This window comes from Rhinolophus ferrumequinum, chromosome 15 (assembly GCF_004115265.2).
Source record: "Rhinolophus ferrumequinum isolate MPI-CBG mRhiFer1 chromosome 15, mRhiFer1_v1.p, whole genome shotgun sequence".
NCBI lineage: Eukaryota > Metazoa > Chordata > Mammalia > Chiroptera > Rhinolophidae > Rhinolophus > Rhinolophus ferrumequinum.
In genome coordinates, this window is record NC_046298.1 from 10,703,962 (window position 1) to 10,722,682 (window position 18,721).

An 18,721-nucleotide genomic window follows, 5' to 3' on the forward strand; every position below is an offset into this window, starting at 1 on the left:
ATTCACAGATCGCTTTGTATTTCAAGTCAGTCCTAAGGCTGCTGCCAGTTTTTCTCTTACTAAAAAAAAAAAAAAAAAAAAAAAAAAATTGCTGAGGGGCCATGTATGTGGATTTGCATGAGCAGAATGTATTTCCTGTTTTATATTTTGAACAGATGATAAGTAGCTTTTGAAACTCATTTCCAATTACAAATTCGCCGTCAAGCCTGGTGGTTACTACCCTTTCCCCCGCAACCCTTCCCAAATCAGTCTTTGGGATTTCTGTTTGGTCCCTTCAAAGAGGTAAATTTTTCAAAATGAGTCAACAAATTAACTCAAATACCAAGTCGATCTTCAAAATCAAGGGAGAAAATGTGTGCCCTTACCCCTTAAAGACTGTTCCCAGGTAACTGGCGTTAATTGTATACAAAGGACCTCACTATTCAGGTTTTTCCCTGGAACAGTCCAGGCTGCGGAGAAGAGTGGGGCAAGGCTTGGTCTCCTGGATCAGTTCCTCCTGCTCTCCGCGACCTCTGAACTTTGGATGGTTCTAGGCTCAGTCCATGGATCTCTTCGCGCCATTCTCACTTCCTAGCGGATCTGGTCCAGTGGCAGGCTTTAAATACCATACCATCTATATGCTGATGACCCAAAGTCCATCTCCAGCTCAGAACTCTCCCTCTAACTCCAGATTTGTATCCAAACACCTGCTTGACATTTCTGCTTCTATGGCTAACCTGACGTGGCTAAAACAGCTCCTGATCTTACCCTCACAGTGCTACTATAATCTTTCTCCTCTCTGTTTTTGACAACGCTGTGCTTCCCTACTGCTCAGGACAAAAACCTAGATGTCTTCCTCAGCCCTCCTCTTACTCGCCATATCTTTTGGGTCTGTCTGCAAATCATGACCACCTCTGCCCCACCTCCAGTCCTGTCCTGAACAGTTATGGACCCCTCCCATCTGCCTCCCTGCATTCAACCTCCACCCCTCCTTCAGACTCGTCTCACTATAGCAGCCAGAGTAGTCTTATTCAAAAGTAAATCAGGTCTTGTTAATTTTCTGCTCAAAACCCGCCCACCTCAGAAAAAGGCCACTTTACCATCCCAGCACCGTTTGTTGAAAAGTTCCTCATTCTCCTGTGGTTTGGTATTGAATGCTCTTACTGCTTCTGTAGCAGAAGTAATTTATTTCTTGTTTTAAATAAAAATTTCATCTTCTGCCTAAGATTTCAGAGCATTTTACAGAGCTTCTCAATCTCTCAGCCCTACTGGACCTGACAAGTGTCTGGAATACTGGGAAATACTAAGTGACACTGAAGTATACACGGAAGTTCAAGTTTACTCTGTCCCACTATGAATCTATCTGTTCTCTTCTGTTCCATCATCCTTCAAGAAATCCCAGGAGAGCTTTTCATCTGTATGCTTAGAACAATGTTGAAGTGAAAATGCAATATTTTATACTGATCTTGGGAAAAGAAAGGAGATATTTTTGTGTTTAAGAGAAAAATCTGAATGGAAATAACTTGAACAAAATACTGGATAGATGCTTAGCTATAAGAACCTTGATTTCAACAATCCTTATCTAGTATCGGTACACTGAACATTTTAATACTGAATACACATAGAAACAATTTTTTAAAAAACAATGAAATGCCCTACACCTAAAGAAACATGTCTAAGATTTGGAATTCTGTTGCTAACTCTTGGTATTGCCACTTTGAATGAGCAATAAATATCCCATTCTTAATGCGTAGTGCATAAAACCTAGTTTATCACAGGCGAGCCTGAGAAAACGGATGGTCACTCTTACTGAGGACAAGATAAACACAGGTGACCTGCCAGCCTGCCGTGGTTTGCTGATTTTTCTAGGCCTCTGCCTTTATGCCTAGCGAATCAAAGCACACCCGGTGTAACCAGACACAACTCAGTTGCCAAGCATCCTTCCGGTAGGACACATTCTCTTTCCGGGGTCCTGCGATGTGGTCTGATGGAAGGTGCACATGAGGGCGCCCCCAGAAGCCAGAGGCCTCCCTTCTGTGTCTGCTTTCCAGAGATCCGAGGCAAGTCAACTACAAGGGGCATCATTTCATTAAACATTTTAGTTGGAAATAATTTCAGATTTCTAGACCACTTGTAAAAATAGTACAGAGAATTCCAGACACGATTCACCCAGCTTTCCCTAGCACCTTACACAACCGTGGTGCCTTTATCAAACACAGGTAACTAAGCCACAGGCTTTATTAAGATTTCACCAGATTTTCCACTAGTGTCCTTTTTCCTGTTCCAAAATCCAATCTTAGGTTGCATGTAGGGGGCACTCATTTTTGAAAGCAAAACAGAGCGTCAGAGCCTTCCCTGTACTAATGTTAGAAGTGAAGCTTATTGGAAAGGCTTCGTGGTAGGGGGGTGGGTAATGGCCCAGTAGCAGCCTGTTAGGCCTTGTTCAGGGGCAAACCTCTGGTCAGCTCATCAAGGAGGGAGGAGTGCTTGCTTTCCACCTGAAAATCTAATGGGGAAAGGTCTCTGATTTTCCTTAGAACTTTTAGCATCCTCTCTCTCTCTGATAGCAGTAACCTGATTTTCTCCCCTTTCCCTTCTGGCACATACTAGCTAATTACCTCTGTCAAAATGAGTTTCAAAGGAGCAGGCTTTACACCCCAACATCATTACCACTTGTCAGCACAGATCTGAACACAATACCTGCGAACTGCCAGTGTTTCAGAACCCTAAGGGTGGCACACAGAACCAGTTAATCCTTGCAAACCTCTCCCACCTCTGGCCAATGAACAAAACCCAATCAAACTGAAGAAAGCCCAGAGTTCTAAATCTTTATGACAGTCTCTGCTCTGGTATCACCCTGCCTGGAGAAAGTTTATTTGATTCCCACATGATTTGTATGGCTCCCTTTGTGCGACTAACAGTCTTCCCTGAGGACACCTTCTTTTCTTTGGATGCAGAAAAGCAAGTGACTAGGGGTACAGATCCAAGTGTAGCAAATGAGGCAGGTGAGAGAAGGGTGTGATTTATTGAAGGAAAAGTGGTGAGAATGCATTTTGATGTGTGAAGAAAGACTGGCAACAGAAACCAGTATCGAAAGCCAGCACTGCTGGAGTCATCGCAGGGAAGAGATGACAACAGTTGTTCCCGGAGAGTAGCCTTATCTTAAGGGGAACAAGAGGGCTTGGCACTTGGTTCAGGGGCAAAACATGTTTAAAACTTTTCACAAGACATTGTCATTTTCTAATTTAGCATTTCATACTCAGTCACTTCTTTATCCAAGATTCTGGATAAGTATTAAGTAATGTGCTTCTTTTCAAATAACTGAACAGTGTAGGAAGTATTTTCTCAGGTTTTGAGCCAGCTCAGACCTTGAGAAATAGTTCAGAGGACACTACTAGCTGATTTTCTAGATTATTTCAAAGACTGGGGGACGGGGGGGTTGTACCATAGAACGTGACACGTCGTGCTCATGTATGGCCAACAATGAAAATCAAGGTTCCAATTTTTAAGGCATTTTAAAAATAAATTGATAAAAATGGAAAACCTCTACTGTAAAAGACTGTTATTTCCACAGACCATTGTGATTTAAAAAGACTTTTCTGCCAATGCAAATAAAACAAAGAAGCCATAGGAATAAATGTGTCTGGAGTTACTGTGTATTTATCTGTTGAGAGAACAGCGTTTAGCTGCGTTAAATGGAGATAAATGTATCACCTTGCTTCAGTGCAACTCAAGCATGCCCACTACCTGGACGTCATCCACACGATGGGGAACAGTCCCTTGGGGACCCATGTGGCAGAACAAATCTCTTAGGAAAAAGGTTATGTCTCCAGGCCCCCAAGATGGACATTAACTCTGGAAGCCAAAGGAAGAGAACTGATATGGGGGTGACTGCTCGAGAGTATTCTCCGTGGGACCCCTTTGCTTCGTGATGCCACTCTGTTCCCTTCTAGAAATGTAACTGGTGGAAGAGGTGAGCCTGATGGCCCCCTCATTCCCTGCCTGACTTGTGCTGGTCAGTCAGTTTTCCCAGTCCTGGGAGCTGGGTCCGCCACAGTTCAGCCATCCCAGTGTTCCTCGTGTCTGGGGGACCTTTCTGAGTGCGTCCTCTCACCAACCTCCAGCCGCCACCCGGCGTTGTGTGCCCAGAATTTGTCTGGAAGGCCTTAAGGCAGTGACATGCCCGCTCCTTCCAAATTCTTCCCAAATAAGCCGATGATGGAGTAATGGAGAGTTTCTTATCAGAGCTCCCTAAACGGGTAGCGGTGATGCCATAGCTTAGAGCTGAAGGGTCCCCTAAGGATTAACTAGAACAGGCTGTTAAAAAAAAAAAACACGTTTTATCGTTACATTTACTACATGTAAAAGAATACACGTAACACAGCTTTAGATTAGGAAATGTTATAACACGAACACCCGTGAACTTGCCGTTTGTTTAAGTTCTAGAACATACGCAATGCTTTTGTGTTCCTCCCGCGTAGTTCCCCTGCCGCCCCCCTCTGTCCTGGGTTTTCTGTCTGTCTATTTAATGAATATATTGTTTTGATTGGGTTTTGTGTTTTGTGTCCCATGCTGTATGCCGTCTGCAGCACCTTGCTTCTTTCACTCAGTTTTATATTTTAACTTTCAACCATGTTGTTTTGTTCATTTTTATGGTTGAATGATATTCTATTGTGGGAAAGCACCACAATTTCTACAAGCATTCTCTTATCACTGGACATCTGGTTAGTTTCCAGTCTTTGTTTCTGTTTTCTATCACATTGTCACTGCCCACATCCTTCTACACATCCCAATCATTTATTTACGAGTTTCTCTGGGGTGAATTTCATCTACAAGCAAAATTACTGGCTTCTAGGGCCTGTGAGCACTCCGTTTCACAAGGTAGTGCTGAAATGTACCAATTCACTCTTCCATCAGCTACGTGTGAGAGACCCCATTATTAGATTTCTTCATTTTTTGCCTGTTTAATGGGTATAAAATGATACCTCATTGTGATGCTAAGCTGCATTTTCCTGAGCAGTAATGAGGCTGATTATTTTTTTATATGTTCATTGGCCAAAAAACAAATAACGTGATTTAAAAAATGGGCAAAGGACTGCATAGACATTTCTCCAAAGATGACATACAAATGGCCAACAAACATGACAAGATGCTCAACATCACTAATCATTAGGGAAATGCAAATAAAAACCACAATGAGATGTCACTTCACACCCATTAGGATTGCCATTATCGGGGGAAAAAACAAAACACAAAATAACAAGTGTTGGTGAGATTGCGGAGAAATTAGAACACTTGTGCACTATTGAAGGGAATGTAAAATTGTACAGCCGCTATGGAAAACAGTATGGAGTTTCCTCAAAAAATTAAAAATAGAACTACCATATGATCCAGCAATCCCACTTCTGGGCATACACCCAAAAGAATCAAAAGCAGGATTTCAAAGAGATAATCGCATACCCACGTTCATCACAGGATTATTCACAAAAGCCAAGAGGTAGAAGCAACCCAAGTGTCCATCAATGGATGAATGAATAAAGAAGATGTGGTATACACACAATGGAATGTTATTCAGCCTTAAAAAGGAAGGAAATTCTGACACAGGCTACAACATGGATGAACCCTGAGGACATTATGCTAAGTGAAATAAGCCCATCACAAAAAGACAAATAGTGTATAATTCCACTTATAATTCCACGGACGTAGAATAGTCAAATCCATAGAGACAGAAAGATTGGTGGTTGCCAGGAGCTGTGGAGGGGGGAATGCAGACTTGTTGTTCAAAAGTATAGAGTTTAAGTTTTGCAAGATGAAAAAGTTCTAGAAATTTGTTGCACACTTGAACTGTACACTTAAAAGTAGTTAAGATGGCAAAGTTTATGTTATGTAGTTTTTACCCCAAGAAAATTTGTTTCATTTTTAAGTGTTATAATAGCTATCATTAATTATTGAGTGCCGGTCTGTGCCAGGTGCTGTAATACCGGCTTTATATGCATTATCTCATTTACTCTTCACAACAACCCTAAGAGATAAATTACTGTTTTCCTGAGAAAGAGACAGGCTCAGTGAGGCTAAGTAACTGCTCAAGGTCACACAGCAACAAGTGCCGGGCCCAGGGTTGGAACCCAGGTCCAGCTGATTGTGAAGGTCAGACTCTCAAGTGCTCTGCATACTGATCAGTGAGCGGCAGCGCCAGCCAGGAGCTGTGGGCCGCCCTCTTCCATCAATCACACCACCAGGCGTCTCTTTCTTCAGTTTTGGTCCTTCCAACACAGCTTCTACAGGCATCAGCACACCATCACCCCAAGCGTCTCCTTTGGGAAAATTGGCCCAAGCTATGCCTATGTCACATAACCGTTATCTGCGATATAAATAGGACTCCTTCTGTTTCAAAACACTGCTCATGTCATTGACAATTCATGCTCATTCCTGAGATTGCAAGTTGCTATTTTTGAAAAGTTATTTTGATGGCTCGTTGCCCCAGGGGCCCTTGGCCTGCTTAATCTGGGTGTCGCAATTGGCAGAACACAGTGCAGCCCTCTGGATATGATTAGATGTGTCTAATCTGCAACTTTGGCTGTTCCAAAAACTCCCCTGCCTCCCTCCATCCCACCCTACCCCTTGCTCAAAACCAAGTGCCAGATGGCCAATGGTTGGCCTGATGGAAGGGAGGTTCGCAGAAAGAAGAGCCCATAGGACAAGGTTGGCAGGTATCCAGCCTCTTCCTATGTGGGTTTCACTGACAGCAAAAACTAATCCCATTCATTCACTTCTCCTAAGATAGTCTAGTCGGTGCCAGTGCCAGGCGTGGGACCTGCACTGGAGAGCAGAATGGTCACTGCCCCCGTGCAGTTTACATTCTCAAGGGGGGTTAGATCTGATTGCAACATGATCTACGATGGGAATTAAAGGGGTGTGAAGGGGAACAGCTGGGGGCACCTTCTTGAAATAGTGTGTCCATGGAGGGCCTGTCTGAATTAGGATGTAGCAAGTACCAAGGCCCTGGGTGAGGTCTGTGGTTTGGCCTGTTCTGAGGAAGGAAAGCAGGCCCGGGTGGCAGGAGTGTGGAGGGCTAGGATAAGAGCGACAGAAGGTGAGGTGCGGGGAGGAAGCAGGGGCCAGAGCCTCACAAACAAGAGCCCAAGAGGGGCCATACAGAGTGCCTGAGCCCCTATGGCAGCAGCAACTTCCCAAGTCAGGAGTGTGTGTCTGGGGGGGGGGGGGTGTGGGTGCGTGTACATGTGCACGTTGCCTCCAAGGGGAGAGACATTTAAGGGAACTCCTACTGCAGTGGTTCTCCAAGTGTGGTCCTCAGACCAACAGCGTTAGCACCACCTGTGAATCTGTTAGAAATGCAAACTCCCGGGCCCCACCCCAGACCAACTGCATCCCCTGAGTACGAAGCACCAAGCTTGTACCCAGTAGATGCTTCATTATTGGGCAGTTGAACTGTAAGCTGTGTAGTTCCAGAAGGCACCCCAGGGTTAAAATGCAGAGCCGTGGGGTGAGGACACACTGCAGCCAGCAGGGGTGCAGCCCCTGGTCTGGAATGAGAACAGGCCTGGCTCACATCGGTTTGGCTGATTTCAAGGTGCAAAGGTAGAGACACAAATGCATCTCTATAGCTCTGCCACGGGACTCTTCACACTTGTCCTCCCCGTGCCCTGGGCAGTGCTTAAACTTTTACAAGGTGTGAAAGGAATTAATATTCCACTGCTCCAGGTTGGAAGCCTTTAAACTGGTTTCTAGTTACAAAAATCAGGCAGAAAGTAGAAGGGAAATTACGTTACCTTCAACCTCAGTTAACTCAAGACCAGCTGCAGGGGATATTACCAAATTATCTGCTAAGAAAACCAGTGTTGGGGCTGAGAATAAGCCTGAGACTTCAATCCTGGGGGTCCTTTTGAAAAGAAAGTTCTCTGCCTGAGGACTGAACAGGCACTCGAGAACAGCACCCTTTCAGAGAGATCCAAGATGGCGGTGTCAACACTGTGCCCGCGTCCTTCTGTGAACACATTAAAATTACAACTAAATTATAGAACAATCAACCTGGAGAACCCTTTGAAATCTGGCCGAACAAAAGTTTTATAACTAATGATATAAAGAAGTCACGTCGAGACTGGTAGGAGGGGTGGAAACGCAAAATGGGCCCAAACCTCCGTGTGGTGGTTGGGAACCAGGAGGAATATCTCAGCCACCGAGGTTCCCCACGCGAGAGACCCCAGCCCCACACCGGCCCCCCCAGACCAGAGTACTGGTGCCGGGAAGAGGAGCCCCCACAACATCTGGCTGTGAAAAACAGTGGGGATTCCGACAATCCGGGTGGGACAGAAGGCTGCAGGAAACCCAGACATACTCTTAAATGGCGCGTGCACAGACTCGCTCGCAGGCACTCACCTTGGGCTCCAGCGAAGGGATGGTGACTGGGGAAGTGTCAGAGGCATACAGAGGTGTGGGCAGACTGAGCTGTGTAGCTTCAGAGTGAGGGCTGGAGAGATAGCCCCCATTTTTGCTGTGTTGAGCCCTCCTACCTCGCAGCCAGCCGGCTGCCGCCATCTTTCCTGTGTTGAGCCCGCCCCCACAGGCCAAATCTGAATCTGATTGGCCTGGTGCGTTCCACTGCTCCAGACTGCTGACTCACTGGGACCCCCCTCCAAACCACCCAACTTGCCTAATACCGGAGGCACTTTTTCCAAGAACAGCTAGTCTTGCCTGCACTGCACTCTTTCTTGAAAAACTGCTGGAGTCTGCAGGACTCAGGCAGGCGGCAGCTGGCCTCAGTGTACTCTGAGACTTTTGCTGATTAGCTCCAGGCTCAGCACTGGCACCAAACCAGAGTCTACATTAACCTGGTGACCACAATTCTTCCCACTCTAGTGACTCCCTGAGATCCTGCCACGTGTACCACATAAGGCTTTATCAGGGGCTGAATCTTAAGGGAGCTGGCTATGGTAATAACTATGTATAGTGCCGGGTGGGTACTAGACTAGTCAGGAGGATCATTTCTTAAATTATACAAATGTCTAACCACAAATGTACACCTGAAATTAATGTAAAATAATACTGAATATTATTGTAATATTATTGACTATATCAACTGTAGTGGAAAAATTTTAAATGGGGGGAAAAGGTGAGGAGAAATAAGAGGTCCATATTTCCAGGTATAAAACAAATAAGTCATGGGAATGTAACGCACAACATAAGGAATATAGTTAATATTGTGACAGCGTGGTACAGTGTTAGGTGGTCGCCGGACTTATCATGGTGATCACTTCTATAGGTATATAAATGTTGAATAGCTATGGTGTACACCTGAAACTAATATAATATTATATGTTAGCTATATTTTTAATAAAAATCTGTTTTAAAAAGTTAAACATAGAATTACCACATGATCCAGCAATTCTACTTCTAAGTATATGCTCAAAAGCATTAAAAGCAGGGACTCAAACAGATACCTGTACACCGGTGTTCCTAGAGACATTATTCACAATAGCCAAAAGGTGGAAGCAATCCCAATGGCCCGGCAACCCAAACTGATAAGGAAACAAAATGTATTATATCCATACAGTGAAACATTATTCGGCCATAAACTGGAATGAAGCACTGACACAGGCTACAACATGAATGAACCTTGAAAACATCATTCTAAGCAAAAGAAGCTAATCACAAAGGACCACATATTACATGTTCATTTATATGAAATATGCAGAATAGGCAAATCCATAAAGACACAAAGTAGACGAGTGATGCCTAGGCCTGGAGACTTGGGGGTGGAAGAGGTGATAGTTGAAGAGGGGTACAGGATTTCTTTTTAGGGGTGACAAAAAATTTCTTAAATAGATGTAATAGTTGTACAACTCTGTGAATACAATAAAAGCCATTGAATTGTAAAAAAAAAATAAAGTAAGAAGTACCCCTTCCCCCGGTCTACAAAACAGCAGGCTTCCACTTGGTAATTGTTCTGACAGTAACAAGTTAGCAGGTTTAATATAAATAGAACCCAAATAGGCGTTGAGTCCCCTATTTTTTGCCATCAGAGGCGCTGCCAGAGTTGCAGTTCCACATGTGTCAGGGCTGGTGCCTTTGATGCAGCAGGACACTGTTGAGAATTACATAAGGGAAGTGAGCTCATGGATTCAATATTTTAAAAGTCAACACAAAGCAGTAGGACGCTACCAACTGTGGTCTGTTTTTCCATAGATCCAGAGGGTAAAAAAAACAGGTCAAATCACATCCCCCAAGTCAACACAGGCGACAGAAGCTTGGGGATGGAGGTGTCCTGTGGGGTCTGCTGTCCAGCACCCGTGTGACCAGCAAAGTCCATTGGCTGCCCCTTGAGCCAATTCAGATCTTCCAAAAGTAAATCAGGGCCTTTCTGCCTGTGGACACGCATCGTTCAAGTCTCCCTTCTGTGGTCCTGCCTAAGTCAGAGTCTCCCAGAGGCCGGACGGCTGCCGGGCCCTCTGCATCGGAGGTCTGAGCTTCAAACAATCGCTGAGAGTCTGAGGAGCCGTTCTGAGCAATGGGGAACGCTCCCAGACTGTGTGTGATGAGAGATCCAAATACCACGTGCTCCACGGGCTTTGGGTTTGTCACGTGTGCCACTGTTTGGGGGGGGCAGTGCAGCCATGCAGGCAAGGCCACACAAGGTGGATGAAGAGTTGTGGCACCAGAGAGGGCTGTCTCAAGAGACGATCCTCAAAGACCTGGTGTCCACTTCAAAGGAAAAGATTTGTGTTGGGGGTATCGAAGAAGACACGGAAGAACACCACCTAAGACGTTATTTTGAACAGTGTAGGAAAACTGAAATGATTGAAATCATGACTGACCGAGGCAGTGGCGAGAAGAGAGGCTCTGCTTTTGTCACCTTTGATGACCGTGACTCTGGACACAAGACTGCCATTCAGAAACACCATCCTGTGAACGTCCACAACTGTGACGTAAGGAAAAGCCCTATCTAAGCAAGAGATGGCTAGTGCTTCATCCAACGGGGTCAAAGTGGTTCTGGAAGTTTCAGTGGTTGAGGAGGTGGTTATGGTGGGAAAGCCACTTTGGTCATGGAGGAAAGTTCAGTGGTCGAGGTGTCTTTGGTGGCAGTCGGGGTGGTGGGGGAGATGGTGGCAGTGAGGATGGATATAATGGATGTAGTAATGATGCAAGCAGTTTGGAGGTGATGGGAGCTACAATGATTTTGGCAACTATAACAATCAGTCTTCAAATTTTGGACCCTGACAGGAGGAAACTTTGGAGGCAGAAGCTCTGGCCTCTATGGTGGTGGAGGCCAATACTTTGCCAAACCATGAAACCAAGGTGATTATGGCGGTTCCAGCAGCAGCAGCAGCAGTTATGGCAGTGGCAGAAGGTTTTAATTACTGCCAGGAAACAAAGCTTAGCAGGAGAGGAGAGCCAGAGAAGTGACAGGGAAGCCACAGGCTACAACAGATTGTGGACTCAGCCAAGCACCGAGGTGGCAGGGCCTAGCTGCTACGAAGAAGCCATGTTTTAAACAAGGCTCATGCCTATGCACAAAAAACTGGAGGACTGTATTTGTGACTAATTGTATAACTGTTTATTTTAGTTTCTGTTCTGTGGAAAGTGTACAGCATTCCAACAAAGGGTTTTCATGTATATATATATTTTTGTACCCATGTTGTTGATTGCTAAATGTAATAGTCTGATCATGACGCTGAGTAAATGTGTCTTTAAAAAACAAAAGTAGGGGCAGCCGGTTAGCTCAGTTGGTTAGAGCGTGGTGCTGTTAACAACAGGGTTGCAGGTTCGATCCCCACATAGGCCACTGTGAGCTGCGCCCTCCACAACAAGGTTGAAACAACTACTTGGCTCAGAGTTGATGGGTCCTGGAAAAACACACTTAAAGTTTTTTTAAAAAAACTTAAAAAAAAGTAAATTAGGGGTCAGTTTTTAATCTCATTAGTGGTTTTAGGCCACTAAAATGACCTAAATCATGTAGTAATGAAGATCTGAGGCCACCTGCGTTCAAATCCCAACGTCGCCACTTTAGAGTTGCCCGACTTAGGGGCAAGTTGCTCACCTCTGGGCCTCACTTTTCTCATCTGTAAAATGGGGGTCATAATTGTATTTGTAGGGTTTCGAAGAACACTTACTGGGTTATAGTAAAGTGCTTAGAGTAACGCCTAGCACAAGGTAAGCCCCAGATGATGCAGGCTACAGGGGGAGATCAGGCATAAACACGTAGAAACGAAGATTTCAGAAACCCCTAGAACGCTGAAGAAGTTAGACAGGCTGATGTGACTGGGGACCAGACCGTGGAGTGCTGCAGATGGGCCCCAAAAATCCCTGGTCTATACCATCATTTTAAATTTATGCCTCAGGATGGTTGGAACGTAACTTATTTAACCCATAGAGAAGTTTAAACATATGGGCTCATGAGTCAGATACACCAGGTGAAATCCTAGCTATCTTACGTACTCTCCAGTCCCTCTGCCCATTTCCTTGCTTGTAAAAGCCAGACACTAATAGGCGGGTTATACGTTGTGAGGTTTAAAGAGTTCAGATGTGTAAAGTGTTTAGAACAGGGTCTGGCACATGGTAAGTGCTAATTAAATGTCAGATCTTATTATTCTCAGTGTTTTGCTTTTGTAACATTTCCAACTATATCTTTGCACACACACATCTGTGATTACTTCCCAGGGATCAGTTCCTAGATGTGGAATAGCTGGGTGGAATCATTAGCATGTTTTTAAGATTATGAATACATAATACAAAACTCCTCTATAAAGGTTCAGATGCAATAATTGTTCTAGGACTGGGTTTACAATTGATTGGTCATCAAATACATAAAAATACCTGCCCCCAGGGGGTTTCTGTTAGAAAGGGAGTAGACAAGAAACAAAAGAAAGAAGTCATGTATTTGAAAGTGATGAGTGCTATGGAGAAAAATAAAGCAGGGACGGGGGTTGGAGGGCTGGGATGGGGAAGGGGGTGCAATTCTAAAGAGGGTGGTTCAGGAAGCTCCCTGAGAAGGTGACATTGGAGCAGAGATCTGAAGGAGGGAGGAAACATGAGGACACCTGGGGGAGGAGTGTTCCAGGCAGAGAGAATAGCAAGTACAAAGGGCCTGGGGCAGGAATGTGTCAGAGTGTGCATGAGGGGAAGTGGGAGGAGAGGGGGACAGAACAATAAGGGGCAGGGACATGTCACCTAAAACTACACTTTGGGAGCACTTTCAATTTAGATCTAGGAAGGATGAAGTATGTGTTCAAGGGACCAAATAGAACAAACTGAAATATGTTTTCCTTGTTTCAATCTATGCTTAAGAGCACCAGGGAAGTGACAACTCTCACTGTTCCCCAGTGAGAAAATCAGAGCTTCATTGTTTTCTGAGTAAAACGTGTGACTGTTTCAGATACTCAAGTCCAGTCTTTTTCTCCTAAAACAGTTAAGAACTAAGAGTGAAATGAGAAGACAGTTTGGTTTGTTCCTGGGCGGTGTTCCCGGGCAGCCTGTTTACCAGGTGTGCAATTTTGAGACAATACTTATCAAGGGAATTTAGTCTAGAGCCTGAGATGACATTGCCCCGGGGGTCGAGGATCCCTGGGCCCCACAGCCACCAAGTATCGGCCCAGAGACACAGAGCAGAGCAGAGCTCGGAGGTAGCAGTTCAGGGCAAAGAAGTTCTGAACCCCAAGTTCATCTTGGGGACCATCGTGGTGGAAATAAGAGACCTGGAATTTCCACCCACTTCTTCAAACAGCAGAACTTCTGCTTCAGTTAAACTAGAAAGTTCCAGGGGCTTGAGAAGCACCAGACTTTGAGCCAAAATGGTTATGAACGAGGGGAGACGAATCCTGGTGTAGATTCACAGATGTTCCTGTTGCCATGTGGGATCAAAGAGAATCTTGGCCTGAGGGTTGCTTCTCCTGTTCAGATATCATCTGGCTTTACCCGTGCTCCCATTTGTGACTTGGCTGGTCCAATATGTCACTGATCACCTGCTGTCTACAGCAGGGCTGGGTGCCCGACGAGAGCATATAAAAGATTCGTTCTGCAGGAGCTGCCAGTTCCCACCAGAGGAGAGAGGGACACTTTTGGCTAAGTGCCCCACAAACCTTGCCTTCTCTGAGATAACATGAATCGGCTTGTCCGTTCTTTTTCTCCCCCTTTCCTTCCCTCCTTTCTCCCCCCGCACCCCGCCCCCATTCTCTCATTCCTTCCCTCACTCTTTCCTTCCTTCTTTCTGTTTTGAGGATGATATGGTTTCATCATTATGAAATGGGATTAGACCATACATAATTTGTCCTGATAACTGTCCTTTAGTTCATTTTAATTTTTGAGCAGAAATAAGAATTACTTGTTGAAAAAGATAAAACAATCTGAAAACACCCAAAGGAAACAGGCAAATCTTCATCACTTTGTCTGTTCTTCCTCTCCCAGGATACTCACTGTTAACAATTTAGTGTTTACTTCCCAGAGAAGACATTTGTACCATGCAGACCTGTGTTTCTGTATGTAGATTTTATATAGAAAGGAACTATAACTCACTCCTCCTGTGTAATTCACTGCTGTGTTCCCAGCTCCTGGCGCATGATAGCCATTGAAAATATTTGTTGAACAAATGAATTATGAATTTCTGACATTTGTCTCTCTCATTCAAAAATACACCATGGACATCCTTTCATGTCATCTGTCCCATGCTTGTTATGGCTGCACAGTATTCTAGAGAAGTCTGCAGCGCCATTCTACCAGAACCCCATTGTCAGACATTAGGATGTCTCCATATTTTCAATATTTGAAGTCACTGCACCTATATCCTTGCACACTTATGCGACTATTTCTGTAGGCAACTGTGGAGACAAAATAATACCCCCAAAGACGCCCACATGCTAATACTCAAAACCTGTGAGTTTGTTACCACATGTGGCAAAAGGTAGATAGATGTGTTGCAGTTACGGCTCTTGAGACGTGGAGAGACTCCTGGATTACCGGGTGGGCTCCATCTAATCATAAGGCTCCTTATAAGAGGGAGCTTCTTCCCTCAGAAGTTTTGCAGACTTTGGTAGTTGTAGATTCTATTGATTACTTTACTGTAAAAAAAATTTTTTTGGTTTAACTGAAACTTTTGCTTATCCATTCATACGTCAGTGGACATTTGGGTTGCGTCTATATTTTAGCTATTGTAAATAATGCTGCTATGAACATGGGTATACAAATATCTTTTTTCAGACACTGCTTTGGGGTATGTACCCAGAAGTGGAATTGCTGGGTCATATGGCAATTCTATTTTACATTTTTTGAGGACTCTTCATACTGTTTTCGATAATAGCCCTGCCATTTTGTATTCCCACCAACAATGTGTAAGGGCTCCGATTTCTCCACATCTTCGCCAACACTTGTTTTTGTTTTTTGTTTTTTTTTTTTATAGTAGCCGTGCTAATGGGTGTGAGGTGATATCTTATTGTAGTTTTCATTAGCATTTCCCTGCTGATTAGTCATGGTGAGCATTTTTGCCATCTGTATGTCCTCTTTGGAGAAATGTCTCTTCAAGTCCTTCCTTCACCCAGTTTTAAGTTAGCTTTTGTTGTTGTTGAGTTTTAGGAGTTCTCTATATATTCTGGATATTAAACCAGATTTGATCAGCATGTTTGGGAATCTCACAGTAAGCTAGAAATGAGCTGAACACCTAAATCTTCTAACGTCACATCTCTTCTGTCCTGTTCTTGTGTCATTTGTTTGTTTTTGACCTTGGGGCTGTATTTTTGTTTTATCCCTCCTAAACTTTATGTTGTCTAAATAAACAGTGAAATATTAAAATCTCCAGCATCAAGCTACTGACAAGTTCTTTGTTGCCATTTCTACTCCTCCTACTTTGGGAAAGTGGAAAGAGCAGATGGATTTAGCCTCTTAAATATCAGAGAGAAAGGAAGCTAATGGAGGCAACATCATAAATAATAGAGTAGGTAAAAGCCTCCATATCAAAAATGGCTCGACTTAGGGCTTTTAAAGCCTAAGATGTGATTTATATGGGAAAGCTTCACAGGACAGCCCAGCTCAGAGTAGGACTTCATTTATGTTAGAAATTTTTTTTCTTAGTGCCAGAATGGCCAAGCCAACCAAATGTCCGCCCTGGACGCTGCAAGCCTCCTCCAATGCCGGTAGAGAGGAGGAGCCTGGGAGCCCCCAGGCTGCTCACCCAGGGGACAAACACCTCCCTTCAGTCCCCTGGGGACCCTGCCCCATACTCGGCCAAGCAAACTCTCTGGGATTGTCAGTTCCTTGGTTCTTTATTGTCTGATTTGGGGTGGGTGTGGGGGGTTATACATCCAAAGCAAGTTAGAGTTTGGAGAGAGCCGATTGCATCCCAGCTACTCTTTTTGCAGACAGAGAACCAAGGCTAGTTTGTGGAAGCTTCTGAGTTCTCTAAGCTGTGCTTTGTAGAATTTCCTCGTGGAAAAGCTCTGTGGGCATTTTTACGCCAGCCAATGGCAGGTGCGCTGGACGAGACCAGGAAAAACACTTCGGACAAGCCTCACACACACACTCAGGTCAGAAGCACTAGACAGTTTCCCAGAACTGCCTTAGCAAAGTACCACAAACCGGGTGGCTTAAAACAAGAGAAACATTCTCACAGCGCTGGAGGCCAGAGGTGTGAAATCAAGGTGTCTGCCGGGGCATGCCCCTCCAAAGGGTCTAGTGAGAGCCTTTCTTTCCCCTTCTGGACGCTGGCGGCTGCCTTGGCTTGTAGAGGCATCACTCAAGTCTCTGCCTCTGTCTTCACACGGCCTTCTCCGCGTGTCTCTGCATTGTGTTCCCTCTGTGCATGTCTGTCGCTGTGTCCTAATTTTCTCTTTTATGATGACACCAGTCCTATTAGATTAGAGCCCACTAATGACCTCTTCTTAACTTGATTACCTCTGCAAAGATTGTGTCCAAAGGAAGTCACGTTCGCAGGTACTGAGGGTTAGGACTTCAATATGTCTTCTAGGGACACAATTCAACCCATAACAGGAAACTTCCACCAGGAGACAGAATGAAGCTGCTGACAAAGGCCCAGGTCCTGACTGAGAGGTGAGGGCCCCTGGACAGGCAGCCCTGAAAACTAGTATCCCTGCTGACCCTGAGCGGGGAGTTGCAGGAGGGAGACCTGGTACAGACCCAGTCTCTCCTGCACTAGCTTGAGAGCTGCACTTAGGCCCAAATTTGCCTCCCACCCTCAGCAAAACAGAAACCCTGGCGTTCCTCAGCCACCGTCTCAGCATCCGGTTACCAGTTGTTCTCACTTGTATTACGTATTGCACCCTTGCCCCAAGAGGCTTCCCAAAGCACTCCGTCCGACCCGATACACGGCTTCCCCTGAGAAGAGTTCTGGTTAATTAATACAGTTTTCTCTCTCTTGCTGCGTTTCTGATGTCTCATAGTGCCCCGTACAAACTGGCCTCCCTGGCAGCTCCCTGGCAGCTCCCTGGCACACCAGCCTTCAGCCTCGCTCTCCTGGCAGCTCTCTGCCCTGGAGAGTGAATCGGCACCATTTCCAGGGCCTCGCTGCCTGGGGAGCCCATATGCCCGGGGGTTCCCTGGTTTCCAAACTGACCTGCTGTCTTGTCCTTGATAAGACTTCTCAGTTAGTACAGACAGGTTTGTAGACACATCCAAATGCATCACCTGGGAAATACCAAGAACCATCCTGTGCTGTTTGTATGGGGCCACTGAAGCTGATAGTTTCCAGAGTGGCGGGACGGGGGCGGATGGCTTCATTCCAGTTTCTCCCATCCTTGACTGCAGGCATTTCCCAATCCCACTGTTTGCCTGGAGGGAAGATTGCAACAGAGCTCTTCTGCTGGGCACTTCTGGAAACGCCACCTTAGAGAACCATGGACTCACCTGTGCTGAGAGCTTTACCTGCGTGACAGGAGCACAGGTATTCAAGTAGGAGTGTGCCCAGCTGTCCCAGGCCTGCCAGCAAGGGCCCTCTCACTGCCCACTCTCTTTCCTTCTGTGTCCTCCCCAAAGGATGCTATCAGTGCCGGACAAGTTCTGAAAGATAGAGAGGAGAAGAACCATCCCGAGGGAACCAAGGTCAATAGCAGCACATCTGTGGTAGGTGGCAACTGTGCCGACACAGTTGGGCTTGACTGTGGCAGGGCTGCTGTGCCGACTTGTCCATTGAGTATTTGTCCATGGAATTGGGCCCTGGCTGCAGTGCGAGACCTGGTAAGGGTGGGCAGCCATACATGGATGAGACATACATCGTTTTCTAAAAAGGAGAGCAAGCACCTTATGATCGCTGTATGGTGTTACAGGGGATTATGACTTGACCAAAGTGTCCATGGCATATGTACCTAGACCCCCTCTGTGTTCTTCAAGAGGCCTGAGCACTTTTTGGAATTTCAGTGAGCTGTTTCTTTGAGACCCCGACCCAATACTACTGGACCACATATGTCTTAGCCTGAATAGGGCCCTGTATGTATTACCTCTATAATCTTCCTAGCAACCCTGAGATGTTGGTGGTGTTGTTATCCCCATTTTACAGATGAGAAAACCAAGGACCAGGCACATCAAGTAACCAGTTGAGATATGTGCAAAGCTGGGATTTTGAACCCTGGCCTGGATGCCTCACTGCTTCCTGCCTTCTTGATGTTGTGTGGCACGGAATCAGAATGGCCTAGCTCTGATTTGGGAATCAAACCATCCAGGGTCTGGAATTGGCTCTAAATAGTCTCCACGCCCAGTGGGATGTGCTGTGTGGAGACCATTGTCTCTG

The 18,721-nt window shown here is 45.4% G+C and overlaps 1 protein-coding gene across 1 annotated transcript in view; it reads right to left on the bottom strand.

Moving 5' to 3' along the window:
* PRSS54 (serine protease 54) overlaps positions 1-8,495 on the bottom strand; it is a 60,286-nt gene extending 51,791 nt beyond the window's left edge. The window contains exon 1 of the mRNA XM_033129108.1: positions 8,377-8,495. Coding sequence (XP_032984999.1) covers positions 8,377-8,486 — 110 coding nt within the window. The 5' untranslated portion in view covers positions 8,487-8,495. The remainder of the gene's footprint in view (positions 1-8,376) is intronic.
* Positions 8,496-18,721: the final 10,226 nt, after the last annotated feature.